At 43.9% G+C, this 20,681-nt stretch overlaps 1 protein-coding gene across 1 annotated transcript; it reads left to right on the top strand.

Annotated features, from left to right (window-relative positions):
* Nucleotides 1–5,233: 5,233 nt before the first annotated feature.
* Nucleotides 5,234–18,668, top strand: LOC137421464 (prostaglandin E2 receptor EP4 subtype-like). The gene is made up of 2 exons (XM_068107568.2): nucleotides 5,234–6,281; nucleotides 17,734–18,668. The coding sequence occupies exons 1-2, from the start codon at nucleotides 5,487–5,489 to the stop codon at nucleotides 18,217–18,219; spliced, it is 1,281 nt and encodes a 426-aa protein (XP_067963669.2). The 5' UTR covers nucleotides 5,234–5,486; the 3' UTR covers nucleotides 18,220–18,668.
* The last annotated feature ends 2,013 nt before the right edge of the window (nucleotides 18,669–20,681 follow it).

Raw genomic sequence — 20,681 nt, forward strand, 5'->3', positions numbered from 1 at the left:
ACATGGTAGACAGCTTGAAATCTTGACCATTTAGAGCTTTAGACTACTTAGACATATTACACCCTTTTTAGACAATCTAGATCCCTTCAGACCCCTCAGACATTTACATGCTTTAGATATTCCAAACCACCTCATCTTATAATATATAAAGCTTACATTTATTTTGTAGACACATAGGATCACCAGAGTAGTTACTTGCAGTAGGCAAGCATGCCCCATTGCCCCACTGCTGTATCTATATATAATCTTACTATAATTCACCAAATGTCTGTCCGTCTGTCTGTCTGTCCATCTGTTTGTCTGTCTGTCCATCCGTTCAAAGGTACCGCCAAAACGCCTGAACCGATCGCAACGATATTTTGAGTGGGTAGTCCTGGGATCTCCTGGAGTAAAATAGGGTATATTGTTTTTCCAATTTCAGCTTTGGCCTCCAGCATTTTCAGGTTTGGACTCCCGCATAACGTTATTTTTCCGGGTGCCGCACCAACGGCTGCACCGATCGCTGAACAGTTTATCATCTTTTTGATTCGTATATAAACATCATTAAAAGTAAATAATGACCTCGGCCAAAGTTCAAACAACGTGAGTTTAATCTCTACATGAGAGAATTCCACATAGCTATTTGGGCGGTGCATACGCTAAGAGATCGCTGTCTCCATCAATCTTGCCAAGGCTGTAACACCTATCAACTAAAAATCCTTTTAACTGTTGACTTGGTAGTTTTTACAATGAAGGAAACATTAACAATGTTGTTAAAAGTTTATTTTGTGATTAATTTGTGATTGGAGTCATGTTGTTTCGAATGAAACAAGAGAAAAATGACCACAGTGTGGTCACCAGCTGTGACTTGTAGAATCATGAGGATATCCATTGCAATATGCGTCATCAAATTCGACCAGTCATTAAATTATACGCACGTGCAATTTTAGTCCGCGATGTTCTTACCTCATACCAACGCACGTCCGAGTGCATGCGCATGCGCTATTCAGTAATTACACCTAATTTGTGTCAAGTTCTGTGAAATGAGATTGATATGAAAACATTCATGTTGTCTTTGTTGCTAAATTTATTCTGGTTTCTTCAAACAAATCGCGATTTTAGTCCGCGATGTTCTTACCTCATACCAACGCACGTCCGAGTGTATGCGCATGCGCTATTCAAAAAGGCACCCCAACAACAAGAACAACAACGCGGTCCTCCATAGAGCTGCTCGTCGCAGCTAAAAAGAGAAATTGAGTTAAAATGAATGACGACATGCCATGATGGTTTCTACTATCTCAACGTGAACTTCACGGATCGCCATATGCAGATTCGCCACGGACCCACGATTGATGTTTCTATACACGAACGTACCCGTTTGTTTGTGAACGGTACGTTTTTCATGGAAGTCCTTCATGAACTGGCTGTCCATGTCTGACGTGCGACTGAAGGTGCTACAGGAATGTGGAATTTATTGGTTTCATGCTTTAGCATTCGCCGTATCTGCATTGCCTGTTTGCTTCTGGCCTCCCACCCGTGCATAGCACGGGTATCTCCCTAGTGGCCTAGTATTTTCAAATCAAGTGTTTGTGTTTATTTGTGCGTTTGTATGTTATTCTTTCACGGCCGAACCGCCGAACCGTAGCACCTAGACTCCAAGAGGCCCCATATTTTGGATGTAGATAGGCAATTCAGAAACTGGGTAAGGTATTAAGCTACCACAATTTGGCCTCAACATCCGTTTTGAGGGCACAAAAGGCCACTAAAAAGTGTGTATTTGGAGGTGAGTTCAGGCATTGCTGCCTTCGGCCTGCAGGCAAAAGGTAACCACCATGACGGCAATAATTCCATAGCTTTTCAATGTCAAACACATTCTAAAACCACTGCTGGGAAAAGCTCACCCAGCCAGGCAATGCATGCCAGTTATTCACCCTCCTCTCCTCCCTTCCCCAGTCTCTACAGTATATATATGTATATATGTATGTGTGTGTATGTATGTATGTATGTATGTATGTATGTATGTATGTATGTATGCGTCTATACATATATATATATATATATATATATATATATATATATATATATATATATATATATATATATATATATTGTTGCGGATATGAGGATTGAGGTTTTTTGATTGTGTTGTATTGTATACCAATTGTTGTGAATATTGCTTTAGTCTGGACCCTCCTGCCTCCAGTGTTGTATAAAGGTCAAAGGGCGTTCCGGTAGTTAATTCCATAAAGCATACATTGAAGGACACTATAATACCCTTGTTCAGTAGCTTATATCCTTATTATGTGTGTTAGGGTAAGGCTGTGTCTCCCATTAATTTAAATACTCCATTGCACCAAGTGAAATAAGAGTAGATCCCCTTTCATTTCATTTCAATGGCCAACTGCATTTTGGGCAGTTTTCTTCAACCACCATTGGCCACGAGGCAAGGTTGGGGAAGAAAGGCGTGCCCGCCCGTCGTCATCAAGGGCGGAGCCAGAGGGTCGCGCGACCAACCAGGGCCGAGGTGAGCACACCGATGGGCGTGGCCTGAAGGCCGGCGGCTTGATCGCCGGAGGCGCTATAAAGGCGTGCGCGGAAGAAGCAAGGGTGTGGTTGGTGGAGAGAAGTGCGCCAAGGAGTGATGAGAAGGAGGCCAAGTGAGAAGTGCAAAGAAAGGGTTGCGAGAAGTGCGAAACCAGAAGTGCGCCAGAGACGGCAGAGGAGTCCAAGTCCAGAAGTGCAAAGAAAGAGTTCTGCAGAGAGCCGCTTCAACCAGCCGCGTGAAGCCCTGACGGGGCAGCGAGTGACCCTGCCGGTGTGCGGTGTAAAGGCTAAAGCCGAATACAAGGAGCTGCCGGCTCCTCGCTTCCCGCCCGGAGTGGACCTGCTCGTTGTGCCCTGTGATTCCACCTGCTCATCCCTCCAAACGATTCCTGCCTTTCCATCCTTCTTGTGTACGTGAGTTTGTTCTGTTTGTTCTGTCCTGGGTATTAATTAAGCCTGTTTAGATAAGCTAGTGATTTTCACTGTGTCTCTAATATCTTCTGTATATTATTTTCTTATCTTTCCTTCTCCTTGGTTTTTTTTGAGCCTGTAAATAGCAAATAAATTATATTCGTATTTCCAACCTTTTTGTCTGCTTCTTCTTCACATCCGTGTCGCCTTAGTCTTTTCCCTATTGAATATCTGTGGCGCGATCCGGCCAACGTTCGTGAATCGGGTTAGTCGGGGTAACTGTACGACCGCGGGGCCATCCGCTCGGCAAACACAACATCTTATCCGCGGGCCGTAACAATATATATATATATATATATATATATATATATATATATATATATATATATATATATATATATATACACAGTGCGTATCAAAAAAAAGGCAATCCGAATTCAAGGGGTTAATATGCAAAGGTTATTTAGTTTGACAATTTACATGTGGTTTACCAATTATGAGGAGATCCTCAGTACAGCTTTCCATTGATGCCTTTCATGCATCATTGCTGTCACACATGACCGAGTACATGTTCATTGAAAATGACAAGTTCAAATCGCATTTTTGCAAGTTTGGCTAATCGATGCAAGACAGTTTTAAATGGACGCATTACTTGTCGACTGCCAAGTTGATTATGGAAAAATGTTGAACTGGTCTGGTAATCGTCAGTTGCATCATCCTTTGTTTAAGATGGGTATTTAAGATGGGCCTACAGTGTATGGGTTTAGAGACAGTCTGAGTCATTGAAAAGATGGTTCAACTTACGACTGTACAGCGGACCTTCGTGGTTACAACCTTTCACCAAACTGGAAGTTTGCAGTGAACTCGTGATGCATTCAGGGAACGTTTCCCAGAACGGAAGCCTACTGCAGCCAAAACCATCTGGGCGAATGTTAGAAAATACCAAGAGCATGGCACTAGCCTCAACCGCAACAAGGGGAATTCTGGTAGGAGGCACACTGGGCAATTGGAAATGAACATTGCAGCAGTAAGGCAGCAAGTTTTGGAGCATCCTAGGGATACCAGCGCAAGACGAAATGGGACGGGATTGCCTTCGGCAACATTCAACCGAATCACAAGACTGGACCTCCACCAACATCCATATCGGATTTACATCCGACATCAACTTATGCCAGGGGATTTTGCCAGGAGGCTGGTGCTTGCCAGATGGTTGATAGCACGTTGCGAAGCAGATGTCAATTTCCTGAAGGTATCTCGTTATCGGCAACGAAGCCGCTTTCACCATGGACGGCAAGGTCAATACCCATAATGTTCTTGAATATGCACCGACAGGAAAACCCCCGTAATTTAATTTTGACACCAACATGAATCGACAAAAGTGGACTGTTTGGTTGGGACTTTGTGGAAGTGGTCAGGTGATCGGACCATTTTTCTTTCAAAGGAATGTCAATGGTAACAGGTATCTGTCGATGATCAATGATGAAGTTTTACCGCAGCTGGAGGAGAACTTTGAGCGACAGGTTCGTGGCGTCTTCAGATATCTCTGGTGGGCCCAAGACGGCGCCCCAAGCACATCGTCTTATCGCTGTCCGAGATCGACTGAGGGAACTCTTTGGAGACCGAGTCATCGCCCTCAACCATGCAGTGGAATGGCCGCCAAGATCACCTGACCTCACACCATGTGATTATTTCCTTTGGGGATAATTAAAGAACAAGGTGTTCGTAACTCCTCCCCATTATCTTGAGAATTGCAGGGCCGTATTCGACATGAAGAAGATGCTTTGTGCAAAGACCCGGCTATGGTGAGACGAGCAGTTCAGGGCATGCTCCGCCGCTGTGAGCTTTGTGTTGAAAGGGGAGGTGGACATGTTGAAGGTGTGGGTGCATAAAGGCCAATCATTCCTGAGAAAAGTTGACATCTGACGTTAATTTTGCACCAATTATCCTGACTTGCATCGATTAGCCAAACTTGTAAAAATGCGATTTGAACTTGTCATTTTCAATGAACATGTAACCGGTCATGTGTGACAGCAATGATGCATGGAAGGTATCAATGGAAAGCTGAGGATCTCCTCTTAATTAGTAAACCACATGTAAATTGTCAAAATAAATAACCTTTGCATATTAACCCCTTGAATTCGGATTACCTTTTTTTGATACACACTGTACATGATTGTGTGTGTGTGTGTTCAAATTTGCGCAGCCTGGTATAAACGCGAACGCCGGTTTGTGACGCCAAGTTGTGGGTGCAGAGGGAGGGGTGAAGCAGCACAAAAGGTGCTGCGTGAGCGAAGGAGTGAAAGGGATGATAAGAAATCGATGGATGCACCTGTGTAAGGAGATCGCTATCAGCAAGCCATAGGAAGCTTTTTACGCCATAGGAAGCGCTACTGCGTACGCTGGGAAATATCTACTAGGACAGGAAGAAGAGCAAAGAATCCAACAGGTGTACGTGCGGCAGGAGAAAGCTCTTTGCTGGATAAAACGTCACCATTTATCAGCTTCCAGTGAAAGTCAGTAAATCGAGTGGGACGGTGAACGTTGCTGTGCCGATGGATATTCCTGCAGTGGACCCCAAGAACAACGTGGCGATTCCGGCGGTCATGTTCCTTTTCGGACTGCTCGGAAATGGCGTGGCCATCGCGGTGCTGTGCAACTTCAGAAAGGAACATCGTGCGAACACCTTCTACATGCTGGTGTGTGCGCTCGTGGTCACCGACCTGCTGGGGACGTGTCTCACAAGCCCTGTGGTAATGGTCGCGTACGCACGCAAGAGGTGGCCTGGTGACCAGAAGATGTGCGATTACTTCTCCTTCATGTTGCTTTTCTTCGGGGTCACGGGACCGTGCATACTGTGCGCCATGTCCGTGGAGAGAGCGGTGGCCATCAGGTGTCCTTACTTCTACAACCGTTGTGAAAGTCGACCGATCGCGTCCCGCACGCTGTTTGTGGTCTACGTGCTGAACGGGCTTTTTTGTGCGCTCCCAGTTTTGGGACAGGGTTTTGGACGCACCAAGGTGTACCCGCCATATACATGGTGCTTCATAGACTTGAACGTCACTGAATCTCGGCCCAGGATGTTCTCATTGTCGTACGTCTCCCTTTCGAGTATGATCATCGTGCTTACCGTGCTGTGCAACGGAGCAGCATGTTTGACGCTGGTAAAAATGCGGTGCCGGCGTGGACCGATGGACGAACCGGCGTCCATACGGCGCAGGGAGTCCGCAAGATCCAAATGCTCCATGCGTTCCCGAGGGTCGGGCAGGGGGTTGCGCCAGGAGATGGAAATGTTGTGGTTGATGGTCCTCATGACCATCGTCTTTCTCGTGTGCTGCGTCCCGCTCATAGTAAGTTGCATTATATGTACTGCATGCAATGACTACTGCGTTAATAACAACAATTAATGACACATTGTCAGGACGGCCGGGCATGCTTTTGTTTCCAATCTTTCACAAGCCAACTATTCAGGCCTGATGTACTGGTGATAATTTGCCCACTCCTCACCATGGGATCTTTAATGTCCACCACCGACTAGTGGATGTCTTTCCAATGGATGGCGCACACATTGATGCAGCTACCTGATCAAATTTAGCAGATCAGTGGTTCGTAAGTAGGGAATTGCATCACAAAGTGCTTTGTGCTCCCAGACTTCAAGGCGGTGTCCTATCTGCTAGCATTAGCTGGTGGATGTTGAAGACCCCACAGAGTATTTCATAAACAGTAGTCGAGTCATCTCCGGCACCCTGAACATATTTACAAATTCTCACCCATCGATAGTCAGACCTGCCCAGCCCGTTCGTGAAATGCTTGGACAAAACGTTTTTGGCCAATGCCATATTAAAGTGGGAATAATTGGGGGCATTAAAAAGGTGTGTGTGTGTCTGTGTCTGTGTGTGTGTGTGTGTGTGTGTGTGTGTGTATGTGTGTGTGTGTGTTGTTTGGTAACTCCATATGCCGGTTTCAGGAAGTGGAACGGAGTCCTCCCAGGTCTTGAAGTATCCACTTCCGTTTCAGTAAGGGATCATGATTCATGGACCAGTTTGGGAAGGTTTCTTGTTCTCAAAGTTTTGTTCCGAGGATCTCTTTTAAGGATCGTCACTGAGTCTCGTACAGCTTCCAACTGCAGTTCGTTTGTCGTAACATTCCCAGGGATGGGTTTAAATATCTCTGTGGTTCTTTTTTATCATTCGTATTGCTCCAATAATCACTGGTACAATTTTGCCGCTCCTCAGCTTCCAGGATCTTTTCACTTCATTTTTGAGGGCTGGTATTTGGTCATTTTCTTGATACAGCAATTGTATGCATGTGTGCGTGCGTGCATGCGTGCATGCGTGCGTGCATGCGTGCGTGCATGCGTGAATATTTGGATGTGGAGTCAGACATTGCTATCACCGACCTGCAGAAAAAATGTAACCACCATACAACAACAAACAACATGCATTTTAAGGCCATGTTCCCTGCTAGAGCGGGGGTTAGCCTTGCGGTCCCCATGACAATCTTCTCCATTTTGCCCTATTTTCTGCATCTCTCCTTGTTAACCCCCTTGCCCGCATTTCTTCTTCCACCATCTTTAGCCAAGTCTTTCTCGGTCTTCCCCGTCCTCTACTTCCTTCTACATTAACTTCCATCACTCTTCTCAACCAGTCACTTTCATCCTTCCTCAATACATGACCAAACCATCTCAACCTGTTCCTCTTCACAGCATCCATCACAGGCTCTATTCCCATCATCTTTCGCAATTCATCATTTGTCTTCCTCTCTCTCAACGATACTCCGCACATCCATCGAACCATTCGCATTTCCACCCTTTCCAGCCTTCGTTGCTGCTCTACGTTCATTACCCATGTCTCGCTCCCATAAATCATAACCACCATGAAGACAATAATTCCATTGCTTTTCAATGCCCAACACATTATAAAACCACTGCTGGGAAAAGCTCACCCAGCCGGCCAGCGCCGGGTATTCAATCCCCTCCACTCCCTCAGGCTCCACTCCCTCCACTCCCCCACTTCCAAAACTGTAATCAACAGTATCTACAACATCAATAACAAGGGTAAGGTAAGGTTTATCAATCTTTGATTTTTCCACATTATACCCAAACATTCCACATATCAAGCTCGTAACCACATTGGGCAGAGCGGTAGATGAAGCATTTGCAGGAGGTAATAAAAAAGGAAAGTAAGGGAAAGGAAAGTTAGGGAAACCGAGTATGAAATACAACAATAAAGTATAGATTAAAGTCTATCAGAAAAGAGCACACTGGTCTGTAAAGAAAAATCAATATTCATGCAGTTAAAAATAATAATAAAAAACTGAAAGAGTATTCAATTTCTACGAAACAACAGTTTCTTTACATTTGGAAACAAGATACTCCAACAGACAGTGGGGATACCCATGGGTTCAAAATCCGGCCCCTTTCTTTGCAAATTTGTTTTTGCACATGTACGAGTTTGATTGGGTCCAGAACATGTGCACGAATAAACTAACAAATGTGCGAAGATGTGGAAACATCATTAGATTCATTGATGATTTGTTGGCAATTAATGTTGGATTTACATTTGAGCAGCTTCATGATGATATATATATCCAAAATAACTTGAATTTAAAAAGTAAAACGAAACTTCCACTTCAGTTTCCTTTTTAGAATTACAAATTGATATCCACAATAATAAATTTCACACCAAATTATTTGATAAACGAGATGCTTTTCCATTCCACATTGTCTGAATGCCTTTCTTAGACAGAAACATTCCTAATAAGCTATTTTATGCAACGGTTGCAGGTGAAATAATTAGGACTGTGAGAGCGCAACCACACACAGCACTGAACTTGTCAATAGATTACAACAACTAGTCAGACGTATGCCAGCACAGGGAGCTAGGGTTGGCAGATTAGAACAAGTTTTCTTTAATATCATAAAACGACACCAAATCGAATTAGTAAAACACAATGCAAATAGTAACAAGAAAGAGCAATCAGAGATTCCAAACCCTCGCCAAGATGTATTTTCAGTGGTTTTTAAGGCTTTTGTGTTCAAACAAATATGGCGGCCGAACCACGTGGCCGATGAAGTCATCTTTTTTTTCCTCCACCAATTTATGCCTACATGGCGCTCAAGAAATTTCATCTTGATAGGATGAAGTTCTGTACTTGTCGAATTAGGACGTCATAATGGAGGCACCTATGACATCATCATCAACATATTTTATTCCCCATGGAGAATTCTTTACAATGAGCCATGTCTCAATTTTTTAAATTCAGCGCTTTGGTTTGGATATATCGGATATATTTGGTTTGGATATATTGGTTTGGATATATCGGTTTGGTTTGGATATATCGCGATTCAGCGATATAGAGGTGCAACGTTTTTCGGTTTTTCCAAGATGGCGGCCGAAACCACTTGACCTATGATGTCATAATTAGCAGTAAAAATTATACAGGTGGAGTTGCACCGATGGTGAAAATTTTCTGCCAATCGGACCAACGGTAACCCTGGATAAGAATAGGTACGCCGTATCCCTGCGTGTCGTAGGAGGCGACTAAGAGGGTTGGCGTCAGGAAGGGCATCCGGCCATAAAAAAAAAAACATTGCCTCAAAAAGAGAACCATGACAATTACAACTACATGTGGGCAGGGTACAGCCCGAAGTGGAGATCGGTTTCTGAGGTTTGGGACATGGAATGTAGGGACAATGACAGGGAGATCAGGAGAAGTGGTGGAAGTATTGGTCAGAAGAAGAGTGGACATATGTTGTGTGCAAGAGACGAGATGGAAGGGAAGTGGTGTGAGAATGGTGAAGGGTAGGCAGGGACAGAAATACAAGTTTGTGTGGCAAGGGTGCCCGGAGGGCGTGAATGGTGTTGGTGTCCTGTTTTCTGAGGAGTTTGTAGACAGTGTGGTGAGTGTGACTAGAGTGAGTGATAGGTTGATGATGGTAAAAATGATGATTGGAAAGCTCTTGGTGAACGTCATCTCGGGATATGCTCCGCAGGTTGGTCGGAGCGATGAAGAGAAGGACAAGTTCTGGTGTGCGATAGAGAAGCTGATGGAAAACGTGAAAGATGAGGAAGTTGTTGTGGTAGGAGGAGACCTAAATGGACATGTGGGAAGGAGTATGGATGGTTTTGAGGGAGTTCATGGGGGTTACGGATATGGTGTGAGAAATGGAGAAGGTGAAAGGATTTTGGAGTTTGCTGATGGAGCTGATTTGTTGATTTGTAATACTCAGTTCCAGAAAGAGGATAATAAGCTTGTTACATACACGTCAGGTGGGTCGACGACAACCGTTGACTACCTGATGGTGCGTAGGCGAGATAGGGGGCACCTCCGAGACACAAAGGTGATCCCGGGGGAGGAGGCTGTTTCACAGCACCACTTGGTTGTCTGCGACGTAAGGGTGAAAGGTGCGAGGAGAGCTCGGCGGGTGAAGTACCAACCGAGAATGAAGGTGTGGAGGTTGAAAGAGGTGACAGTAAGGGAGGCATTAAAAGAGAGGCTGAGTAGGGTCGAGGATGATGTGGTTGAGCTTGAAAGTGGTTGGATGTCAATAAAAGCTTGTCTGTTAGGAGCCGTTGGTGAGGTATGTGGATGGACAAAAGGACCACCGAGGCACTCGGAAACATGGTGGTGGGATGATGAAGTTGGAAAGAGGATTGACGAGAAGAGGAAGAAGTTCAAGGAGTGGCAGAAGGCGAAGGGTACGGGAGCAGAAACAGCAGAGTATGAAAGTTATAAGGCAGCCAGGAAGGCTGCAAAGAAAGAGGTAGCAAAGGCGCAGGAGGCATGTAGGAAAATGTTTGGAGAACGCTTGGATTCGGAAGAGGGTCAGAAAGCAGTATTCAGGATTGCAAAGCAGATAGCGAAAGAGAGGTGTGATGTGATGGGGGTGAGCTGCTTGAAGGATGAAGTGGGACAAATCGTTGTCGACCCAGATGGAATTAAAGGAAGATGGAAAAGATATATGGAAATGCTGTTGAATACAGAGAATGAATGGGATGGCAACATAGAGAGTAACCCAGTTTTAGGACCGGCAGAGAAGATAACTGAGAAGGAAGTTGAGGAAGCGATAAAAGCAATGAAGGGTAGAAAAGCGGGAGGGCCGACGGGAGTTGTGGGAGATATGTTGAAGGCAGCAGGAAGTTGGGGTGTGAAGAGAATGACAGAGATCTGTAATCTGGTGGTGAAAGAAGGCCGCATTCCAGTGGATTGGGAACTGAGTACCCTCGTCCCTCTATACAAGGGGAAAGGTGACCCTCTGGAGTGTGGCTCGTACCGAGCGATAAAGTTATTGGAGCATGGAATGAAGGTATTGGAAAGGGTGTTGGAGAGGAGGATAAGGAAGAAAGTGAAGATCGACGAAATGCAGTTTGGATTTATGCCAGGAAGAGGAACGACAGACGCGCTTTTCATTGTGAGGCAGTTGCAGGAGAAGTACATGGAGAAGAGGAAGAAGTTGTTTCTTGGGTTTGTTGATCTGGAGAAAGCATTCGATCGGGTTCCACGCAAAGTATTGACATGGGCATTGAGGAAGTTAGGAGTGGAGGAATGGTTGATCAGAGTTGTGATGGCAATGTACAAAAGAGCACGCACAGCTGTAAGGACGAAGGACGGGAACAGTGGTGAGTTTGAGGTGAAGGTGGGAGTGCATCAGGGTCGGTACTAAGTCCACTACTATTTGTAGCTGTGATGGAGGTGCTGGCCCAGAACGTAAAAGAGGGTTTACCGTGGGAGTTGTTGTATGCAGATGATCTGGTGTTGATTGCGGAAAGTATGGATGGACTGAAGGAAAAGATGAACACGTGGAAGGAATGTATGGAGACAAAAGGTCTGAAGGTGAATATCGGAAAGACGAAGGTGATGGCAAGTGGTAAAGCATGTGGTGAGGTGGAAAGAACTGGGAAGTGGCCCTGTGCTGTGTGTAGGAAGGGTGTCGGAGTGAACTCCATTCAGTGTACAATGTGCACTGAGTGGGTTCATCAAAAATGTAGTGGTCTGAGAGGGTCATTAACCAGTGTGGCAGCTACATTCAAATGTAAGGTGTGCACAGAGGGAGCTGCAGATGGAGGAAATGTTGAGTTGGATCTTGGAGACGGCGTGAAGCTGGAAGGTGTGAAAACATTTTGCTACCTCGGAGACATGCTGAATGGAGAAGGTGGATCTGACTCGGCAACGGTTGCTCGAGTGAGATGTGCATGGAAGAAGTTTCGGGAATTGAGTGGCGTGCTGATGATGAGGGGAGTGTCGTTGAAGCTGAAGGGAAAGGTGTATGCTGCATGTGTGAGAAGTGTTATGATTTATGGGAGCGAGACATGGGTAATGAACGTAGAGCAGCAACGAAGGTTGGAAAGGGTGGAAATGCGAATGGTTCGACGGATGTGCGGAGTATCGTTGAGAGAGAGGAAGACAAATGATGAATTGCGAAAGATGATGGGAATAGAGCCTGTGATTGATGCTGTGAAGAGGAACAGGTTGAGATGGTTTGGTCATGTGTTGAGGAAGGATGAAAGTGACTGGTTGAGAAGAGTGATGGAAATGAATGTAGAAGGAAGTAGAAGACGGGGAAGACCGAGAAAGACTTGGCTAAAGATGGTGGAAGAAGAAATGCGGGCAAGGGGGTTAACAAGGAGAGATGCAGAAAATAGGGCAAAATGGAGAAGATTGTCATGGGGACCGCAAGGCTAACCCCCGCTCTAGCAGGGAAAATGGCCTTTAAAATGCATGTTGTTGTTGTTGTTGGACCAACGGTTGCAGAGAAAATCATATTTATTCTGTGCGGACAAACAAACAGACAGACAAACAAACAGACAGACAAACAAAGACAGACAAACGGACTCAAATGCAATACCCTCTCCTCAGGCGAGGGTAACAATATTATTAATGAGATATTTATATAAATGCAGTACATTATTAGAAATAAATATACAGTATTTTAAAACCTTTTCAGTGGTTGCTCAGAGATGGCAACATGTAGAAAGTCAGTTTTAAGTCACTGTTTGAATAATTGAATAACAGTTTGATCCAGAGGTAGGTGGGTGGTTGTGCTGGTTGGTGGGCATGTTACATTTAAGGTAAGATGTGCATGATTTCATGTATTATCATATACAGTCACGTGAAAAAGTAAGTACACCCCATGTAAAGTTTTGACTTTTTCAACATATTTCAACATACAGCTATTTGATCTTGATTTCAACAATATTGATAGATAAAGGTGATATAATATAACAAATATCGTGAAACATTTACATTTTGCAGTCCATTGTATAATTTAAATAAACATAAATGCAAATTTCGCATGTGGAAAAAGTAAGTACACCCTTGGCTCTAATAGGTGGTATTGCCCCCTTTGGCAGAAACAACCTCAAGTAGGCGTTTCTTATAACTGTCTACCAGTCTCTGACATCGACTGGGAGAAATTTTTGCCCACTTCTCCATGCAGAATTCTTTCAGCTGTGCGATGTTTGAGGGGTTTCTTGCATGCACAGCTTGTTTCAAATCCCCCCACAACATCTCAATGGGATTTAGATCCGGGCTTTGACTTGGCCATTCCAGAACCCTCCATTTCTTTCTCTTCAGCCATTCCTTGGTGGATTTACTGGTATGTTTAGGGTCATTGTCATGTTGCAAGGTCCACCTTCAGTTGAGCTTCAACTTCTCCGACAGATGGCCTCACATTATCCTCAAGCACCCTCTGGTACCATGAAGAATTCATAGTGCATTCCATGATGGTGAGCTGCCCAGGCCCTGATGCAGCAAAGCTGCCCCAAACCATAATATTTCCACCACCATGCTTTACAGTTGGTATCAGGTTCTTGTGGTCAAATGCTGTCTTTGGTTTTCGCCAAACATGTCTTCTGGTACTGTGGCCAAATCGCTCCAGCTTTGACTCATCTGTGCAGAGCACATTGTTCCAGAAGTGCTGGTCTTTGCCTAGGTGTTCATTGGCAAACTTTAGTCTTGCCCTGATGTTCTTTCTGGACAGCAAAGGTTTCCTCCTGGCACCTCTCCCATGTAGATCAAATTTGTTCAGCTTCTTTCTCATGGTAGACTCGTCCAGTTTGACATCAACAGTGGCAAGAGCTACCTGTAGGTCCCGTGATGACATTCTGGGGTTCTTAGAGACTTCTTTCAGCATCTTGCGGTCTGCTCTCGGGCGGAACTTGCTGGGGCGGACTGGCCTGAACAAGTTGGCAGTTGTTTGGAATCTTCTCTACTTGTAGATGATCTTCCAGACAGTCGAATTATTGATTTCAAATTGTTTGGAGATCTTTTTAAATCACTTCCCAGACTCGTAGGCATCTACAACCTTCTTTCTGAAGGCCTCAGAAAGCTCTTTTGATCTAGGCATGGCGACGCCGCACACTTCAACAACAAAGAGCAAACCAAACTAAATGTCTGAGGTTTAAATAAGACAGGTTCCTCCAAGATCCTCTCCAACGATGTTCCAATCATTTGCACCTGAGCTTGTGCACCTGATTCTAATTTTAGGTATTTGAAGTAGTGATAAATGTTGGGTTGTACTTACTTTTTCCATGTGCGAAATTTGCATTTATGTTTATTTAAATTATACAATGGACCACAAAATGTAAATGTTTCATGATATTTGTTATATTATATCACCTTTATCTATTAATATTGTTGAAATGAAGATCAAATAGCTGTGTGTTGAAATTTGTTGAAAAAGTCAAAACTTTACATGGGGTGTACTTACTTTTTCACGTGACTGTAACTAGTGAAAAGCCCATCAAAAATGACAGGTTGGAATAGTTTATTCGACGGTGCAGCCTCGTGAACGTGCCAAAGTCTGAAGCCTTGGCCTAGTGTCAGATGTGCTTGTATTTTCTTTATTTATTGGACATCAAACGAATGTAAATGAACACTCGGTTTACGCTGTGTGTGTTGCACATCATGTGCAGCGAATATCACCTCTATTTGCCTTGTATTTATTGTTGTTGTTTTTTTTAAACGCTCATGTGCGCCGCCCTTGAGGCTCGGTTAGCAAGCCACCGTCTACAATTCCAATGGAATCGATGTAATTACTGTTTTATGGAAAATATTTTTCAAATTGGTTTTATCCTCAAAAATCGACTGCAGTGAACACACATTCGTGTTAAAACATTGGCCTTTAAAACGTACCCTTATGAAGGGGGACAGATATTTGTACAAACACACAAACTGACTGTGTTTTATATTTTTTAAATGGAACGTGTGATGAGTTATAAATATGTGTTAATACATGAAATCCTCCAGCGAGGAAAGTGTGAATAAGTGATATTGCTTGATGGGTTGGCTGACTGCCTGGATGGAACTAAGGTTGTGGATCTACTGATGGAGGTAATCTATTGATGTGGTCCTGGGCTGAAAGGATAGAAACCTTGAGGAAGAAAGACGCCCAGCCGATGATCCATGCGGTCAGGAAACCAGTCAATCGCTTACAGGTTAAGGCTCTTACTTAAAGTAAGGGGACGATGTTTTGAAATTTACAATTTAAATAAAGTTGAACACAGTATGTTACAAAATTAACATAATTTACAGTAATCCTTTAAATTATATTAAAGTTTAGGAACAACCAATACTGTACAGTTAACCCCACGCAACTTGAGTGAGCTTGAACAGTTTTGTACAGAAGAATGGGCAAATATTGCCCAATGAACATGTGCAGTGTTGGTCGAGACCTATCCCAACAAACTCACAGCTATAATTGCTGTCAAAGGTGCTTCCATCAAGTATTAACTCAGGGGGGTGGACACTTATCCATCCAAGATATTATAGTTTTGTATTTTTCTGAAATTTGTAGAAATTGTTTTTCACTTGGAAGTTTTGGGTTATAATGTGTAAATAAAGGTGGAAAAGTCTGATTTAATGCATTTAAATTGCAGGTTATAAGGCAACAAAAGGTAAAAAATTTGAAAGGGGGTGTAGACTTTCTATAGGTACTATAAGTATGCAGTGATGTGTCCGAATGTCCTTTTTCTGTGTGTGATGTATGAATATACAGTCGTGGTCAAAAATATTAGCACCCTTGCATTTTTTTCAATCACTCACATTTTTCTCGAAAAATAAGGTGAAATTGCCAAAAGTATTTTGTCTCCACAATTCTTTATTTCACTATTAATATTACAGAACCTTTGTTTTTGATTCAGAACGTCATATATTTTTTTAAATCAGGAAATAAAAAGAAATGACTGGCAAAATTATTGACACCCCAGACTTAATATTTGACAGCACAGATTTTGGACAAAATAACTGTAGTCAAGTGCTTACTATAGCCATGAATGAGCTTCCTATTCCCCCGTTACTGGTAGTTGGACCCACTCTTCTCGTGCAAACGGCTCCAATTCTCCCAGATTTGAAGGGTGCCTTCTCCCAACTGCTGTTCTCAGATCTCCCCACAGGTGTTCAATGGGATTTACATGTGGACTCATTGCTGACCACATCAGAACAGTCCAGCGTTTTGTCTTGAACCATTCCTGGGTGCTTCTTGAAATGTGTTTGGGGTCATTGTCCTGCTGCAAGACCCATGACCTTCGACGGAGACCCAGCTTTCTAACACTGGGTGGAACATTGCGCTCCAAAATTCCTTGGTAATCTCCTGATTTCATGATGTCATGCACACATTCAAGGCACCCGGTGCCAGAGGCAGCACAGCAACCCTAAAACATCACTGAACACCAACCATGTCTGACTGTAGGGAAGGTGTTCTTTTCTTTGAAGGCTTCATTTTGTTTTCTGTAAACATAGAGATGATGTGCTTTACCAAAAAATCTAATTTGGTCTCATCTGTCCACAGGCCATTCTCCCAGAAGGATTTTGGCTTGTTCAGGTGTGTTTTGTCAAACTCCAGTCAGGCTTTCTTATGTCTCTCTCTCAGCATTTGGGGTCCTCCTGGGTTTCCTACCGTAGAACCCCCTTTCAGTGAGTTGGCGACGGATGGTGCGAGTTGCAGCTGTCGTACCTTGTGTCTGAAGGTCAGCTTGAATCTGTCAGTTGATCGAGGTGCTTTCTCCACCATTCGAACAATCCTTCGCTGCAATCTTCGATCAAGTTTTCTCTTGCGGCCACGTCCAGTGAGGTTGGCTACAGTGCCATGGGCCTTCAACTTCCTGATAACATTGTGTACAGTGGAAACAGGAACATCAAGGTCTCTGGAGATGGACTTGTAGCCTTGAGATTGTCCATGCTTGGCTACAATCTTGTGTCTAAACCTCCTCAGACAATTCTCTGGTTTTCTTTCTTTTCTCCATGCTCATTGCGGTACACACAGTGACACAAAACAGCAGAATGACTCCTTTTCACTATTCAAACTGGTTGAATGAGTGATTTTTATATTGTAAGAACATGCAACTCACGACAAGTGAATTTAATTCCAATGTAAAGGAAAATCACTGCCTTGAAATCTATTTCTGACAACTTATAAAAGGTGCGAATAATATTGTCTGGGCCATTTTAGGATCTCTGTGTGGAATAAACTAAGATTTAGTAATTTTTTCAGCTTTTTTATTGTTTTGTTTCATGACAAACCAAAGAAATACAAATGTGGATACCAAAGCATTGTTTAATTTCAACAATTTTCTGGAAGAAATTGTGCATTATTTGAAAAAAGTGCATGGGTGCCAATATGTTTGGCCACGACAGTATGTATAGGTTCCTACATGACGTGTATGTCAATTTTTTTTAAAAAGTCTTTATTATATATATATTTGCGATCAAAGTGAAACAAGGGATGTATTTAAAATGCGTAAATAAAGCGGACTAAATAACAAACATTCATTGTATATCTAACTTTGTCTTTACCTTGCTCAGGTTTGTATTTTTCTGAATGTGCTTGGGGAACAAAACACGGTTTGGATCCACAACCTGCGTGCCATCCGGATCGCCTCCATCAACCCCATCCTAGATCCCTGGGTGTACATCTTGTGCCGCCGCAAGCTGGTTGTACGGTTCTTTCGCCTCCTGTTTTGCCATTCTACTCGCCTCGACCCGACCGTTCCACACCTGGGGACCAATGAGCAACGAGCACTGCCGCCCACGAGCTCAGTTCCTCTGTGTAAGGAAGACACACACAAGGCCTGGAAGGGTGAGAACTCATTACCCACAACCAAGAGGGCAGTATTATTCAAAAGACTTGATTCCTTTTTCAGACGCGATCTCACACAACCAACGTATTTGAGTTGGACATCGACAAGTTTGGAGTCAACTGGCGAAGAAATAACTGATGAGAGGAACCCTGAGAGGACAACGACTCAAACAACTGTGCTTCCTCTGGTTATTAAAGTAACTGCCATGTAGTGTGGTATTCACAAAGGAATCACCTGAAGGTGTATTTTTGTACATGTTACGAGAGCAATGGTCAAAAAACGAGCAAATTCCTCTCTTTCTCCTCATCCAGTTCATTCAACAACCCCTTGTTGCATCCTCACGCTGCCCGCAGTCCGTGCTTTACCTTCTGTACCCTCTGCCACCTTGTTCCTCCATGAATCTATATCTGGGAGTTATCATGACGTCATTCAGGAGAATGAGATATGTGAGGTGTTTACAAAGTTTAGCAAACAACGGATTATCAATTGCACAATACACCCAAAAAAAAGCAATGTGTGTGTGTGTATGTGTGTGTGTGTGTGTGTGTACAGTATTTACGGTGATTTATATATCTGATAAAGTGGATTGTGAAAGCGCCTTTGTCTTTGATGAAGTGGATTGTGCTTCATTCTGCAAGCAGCTAAATAAATCAAATGAATCCAGAATGGGTGATCTGTATGAGCTCTTTATTTGAAAGTTCATAGCCAGAGTAATCTGAACCTTTTACATAAACTATTGTTTACATTATATTAGGTTGCTATGCAACACTAAGAGGTGGAATTTATGATTTTAAGTCAAAGACAAACTTTAAAGGGTGGTTCTGGAACACATAGTTGTGGGAATGTGATAGGGTCTAATGGGAGTAATATGGGTTTGCTATGTCATTATTATAAGTTTAGCGTAGGCGTACGGTATCTGTGCCAGAATATTACGCGTTAATAATGGTGCACCTCCTCCCTCTCTGTGTGTCTAAACCACACTTTCCTCCACTTCTCAACCACTTATATCTTTCCTTTGTTATCTGTGTTTTCCTCATAACGAACATTCAACTCTTGGCTCGGCGACGACTCGGTGGATCAGACTCGGCAACTGTTGCCAGAGTGAGATGTGCGTGGAAGAAGTTTCGGGAACTGAGTGGCGTGCTGACGAGGAGGGGAGTGTCATTGAAGCTGAAGGGAAAGGTGTATGCTGCATGTGTGAGAAGTGTTATGATTTATGGGAGCGAGACATGGGTAATGAACGTAGAGCAGCAACGAAGGCTGGAAAGGGTGGAAATGCGAATGGTTCGGTGGATGTGTGGAGTATCGTTGAGAGAGAGGAAGACAAATGATGAATTGCGAAAGATGATGGGAATAGAGCCTGTGATGGATGCTGCGAAGAGAAACAGGTTGAGATGGTTTGGTCATGTGTTGAGGAAGGATGAAAGTGACTGGTTGAGAAGAGTGATGGAAATGAATGTAGAAGGAAGTAGAGGACGGGGAAGACCGAGAAAGACTTGGCTAAAGATGGTGGAAGAAGAAATGCGGGCAAGGGGGTTAACAAGGAGAGATGCAGAAAATAGGGCAAAATGGAGAAGATTGTCATGGGGACCACAAGGCTAACCCCCGCTCTAGCAGGGAAAATAGCCTTAAAATGCCTGTTTTTTGTTTTTTTTGTATACAGAGTCGAGGCTCGTGAAAGAGCTAACATTTATCAAACAAACAAATCAAACAAACAAGCAAACAAAGTATATAAAAAGGGGAGCAGTCGACAAGATGGGGAGAGAAGGGGAGGAAGCACACAAACACAACATTTGAGAGCAGGGACATCGGGAGTTGTGTGGGAGGGAGAGGGCCTGGGGGGAGGCAGGATAGGTATAAAACGCAAGGACACCAAGGACTTCCAGGAAAGAAGTCGGCACCTCAAAAAAGTGGATTTGGGGTGAAATTAGCGGGGGTAGAAAAGATCAAGGTTTTGGATTGGGGAAGATAAGAGATGGTGGTGAACAGCCGTTTTAAAGACCTGGAGGGAGGAGTGGGATTGAAGAGAGTGAGGGAGTTTGTTCCAGAGGTGGGAGAAAAGAGGAATGAAGGAGTGAAGGTGAGCAGAGAGTCTTGATTTTGGCAGTTTAACTATAAGAGGGTTGCAGGCAGATCTTGTGCGACCTGCAGGAATATTTGGGGGACAGAGCCCAGAGAGAGCTGGGGGAGCAAGGCCGGAGAGGAGTCGGTAGAAGACGGAAAGACCACCAACCTGCCTGCGGTGAGTAAGTGAAAGGCCCTCGGAGATAGCGTCATCGCGGGAGATTCCAATGATTCTGAACGCTTTGGTTTCAACAGCGTGAAGACGAGCTAGGTGTGAGGCAGGAGCACCAGCCCAGAGGGGAGAGCAGTACTCCATTGAGCTGCGGATGAAAGCCTTGTATGTGGTGAGGAGCTCAGGTGTGCCAAGGAAGGACTTCGCACGACGGAGGATGCCCAGTCGGCGACTGGCTTTGGAGGCCAGCTTGGAAATGTAGTTTTCCCAGGAAAGATCATGGCAGATAGTGAGACCCAAAAGCTTGAGTGACAGAACTTTTGACAGTGAAAGTGACAGAACTTCTTCATTGAACAGAATTCAATGGAGGGCCTTTGGAGAGGATTGTTGAGAAAGTAGATGGGAGGGTTTTCCAGTCGGTCTTTCGGAGAGACATA

The sequence above is a fragment of the Myxine glutinosa genome, chromosome 2, assembly GCF_964187855.1.
Source record: "Myxine glutinosa chromosome 2, kmMyxGlut1.1, whole genome shotgun sequence".
NCBI classification, from domain to species: Eukaryota; Metazoa; Chordata; class Myxini; order Myxiniformes; family Myxinidae; genus Myxine; species Myxine glutinosa.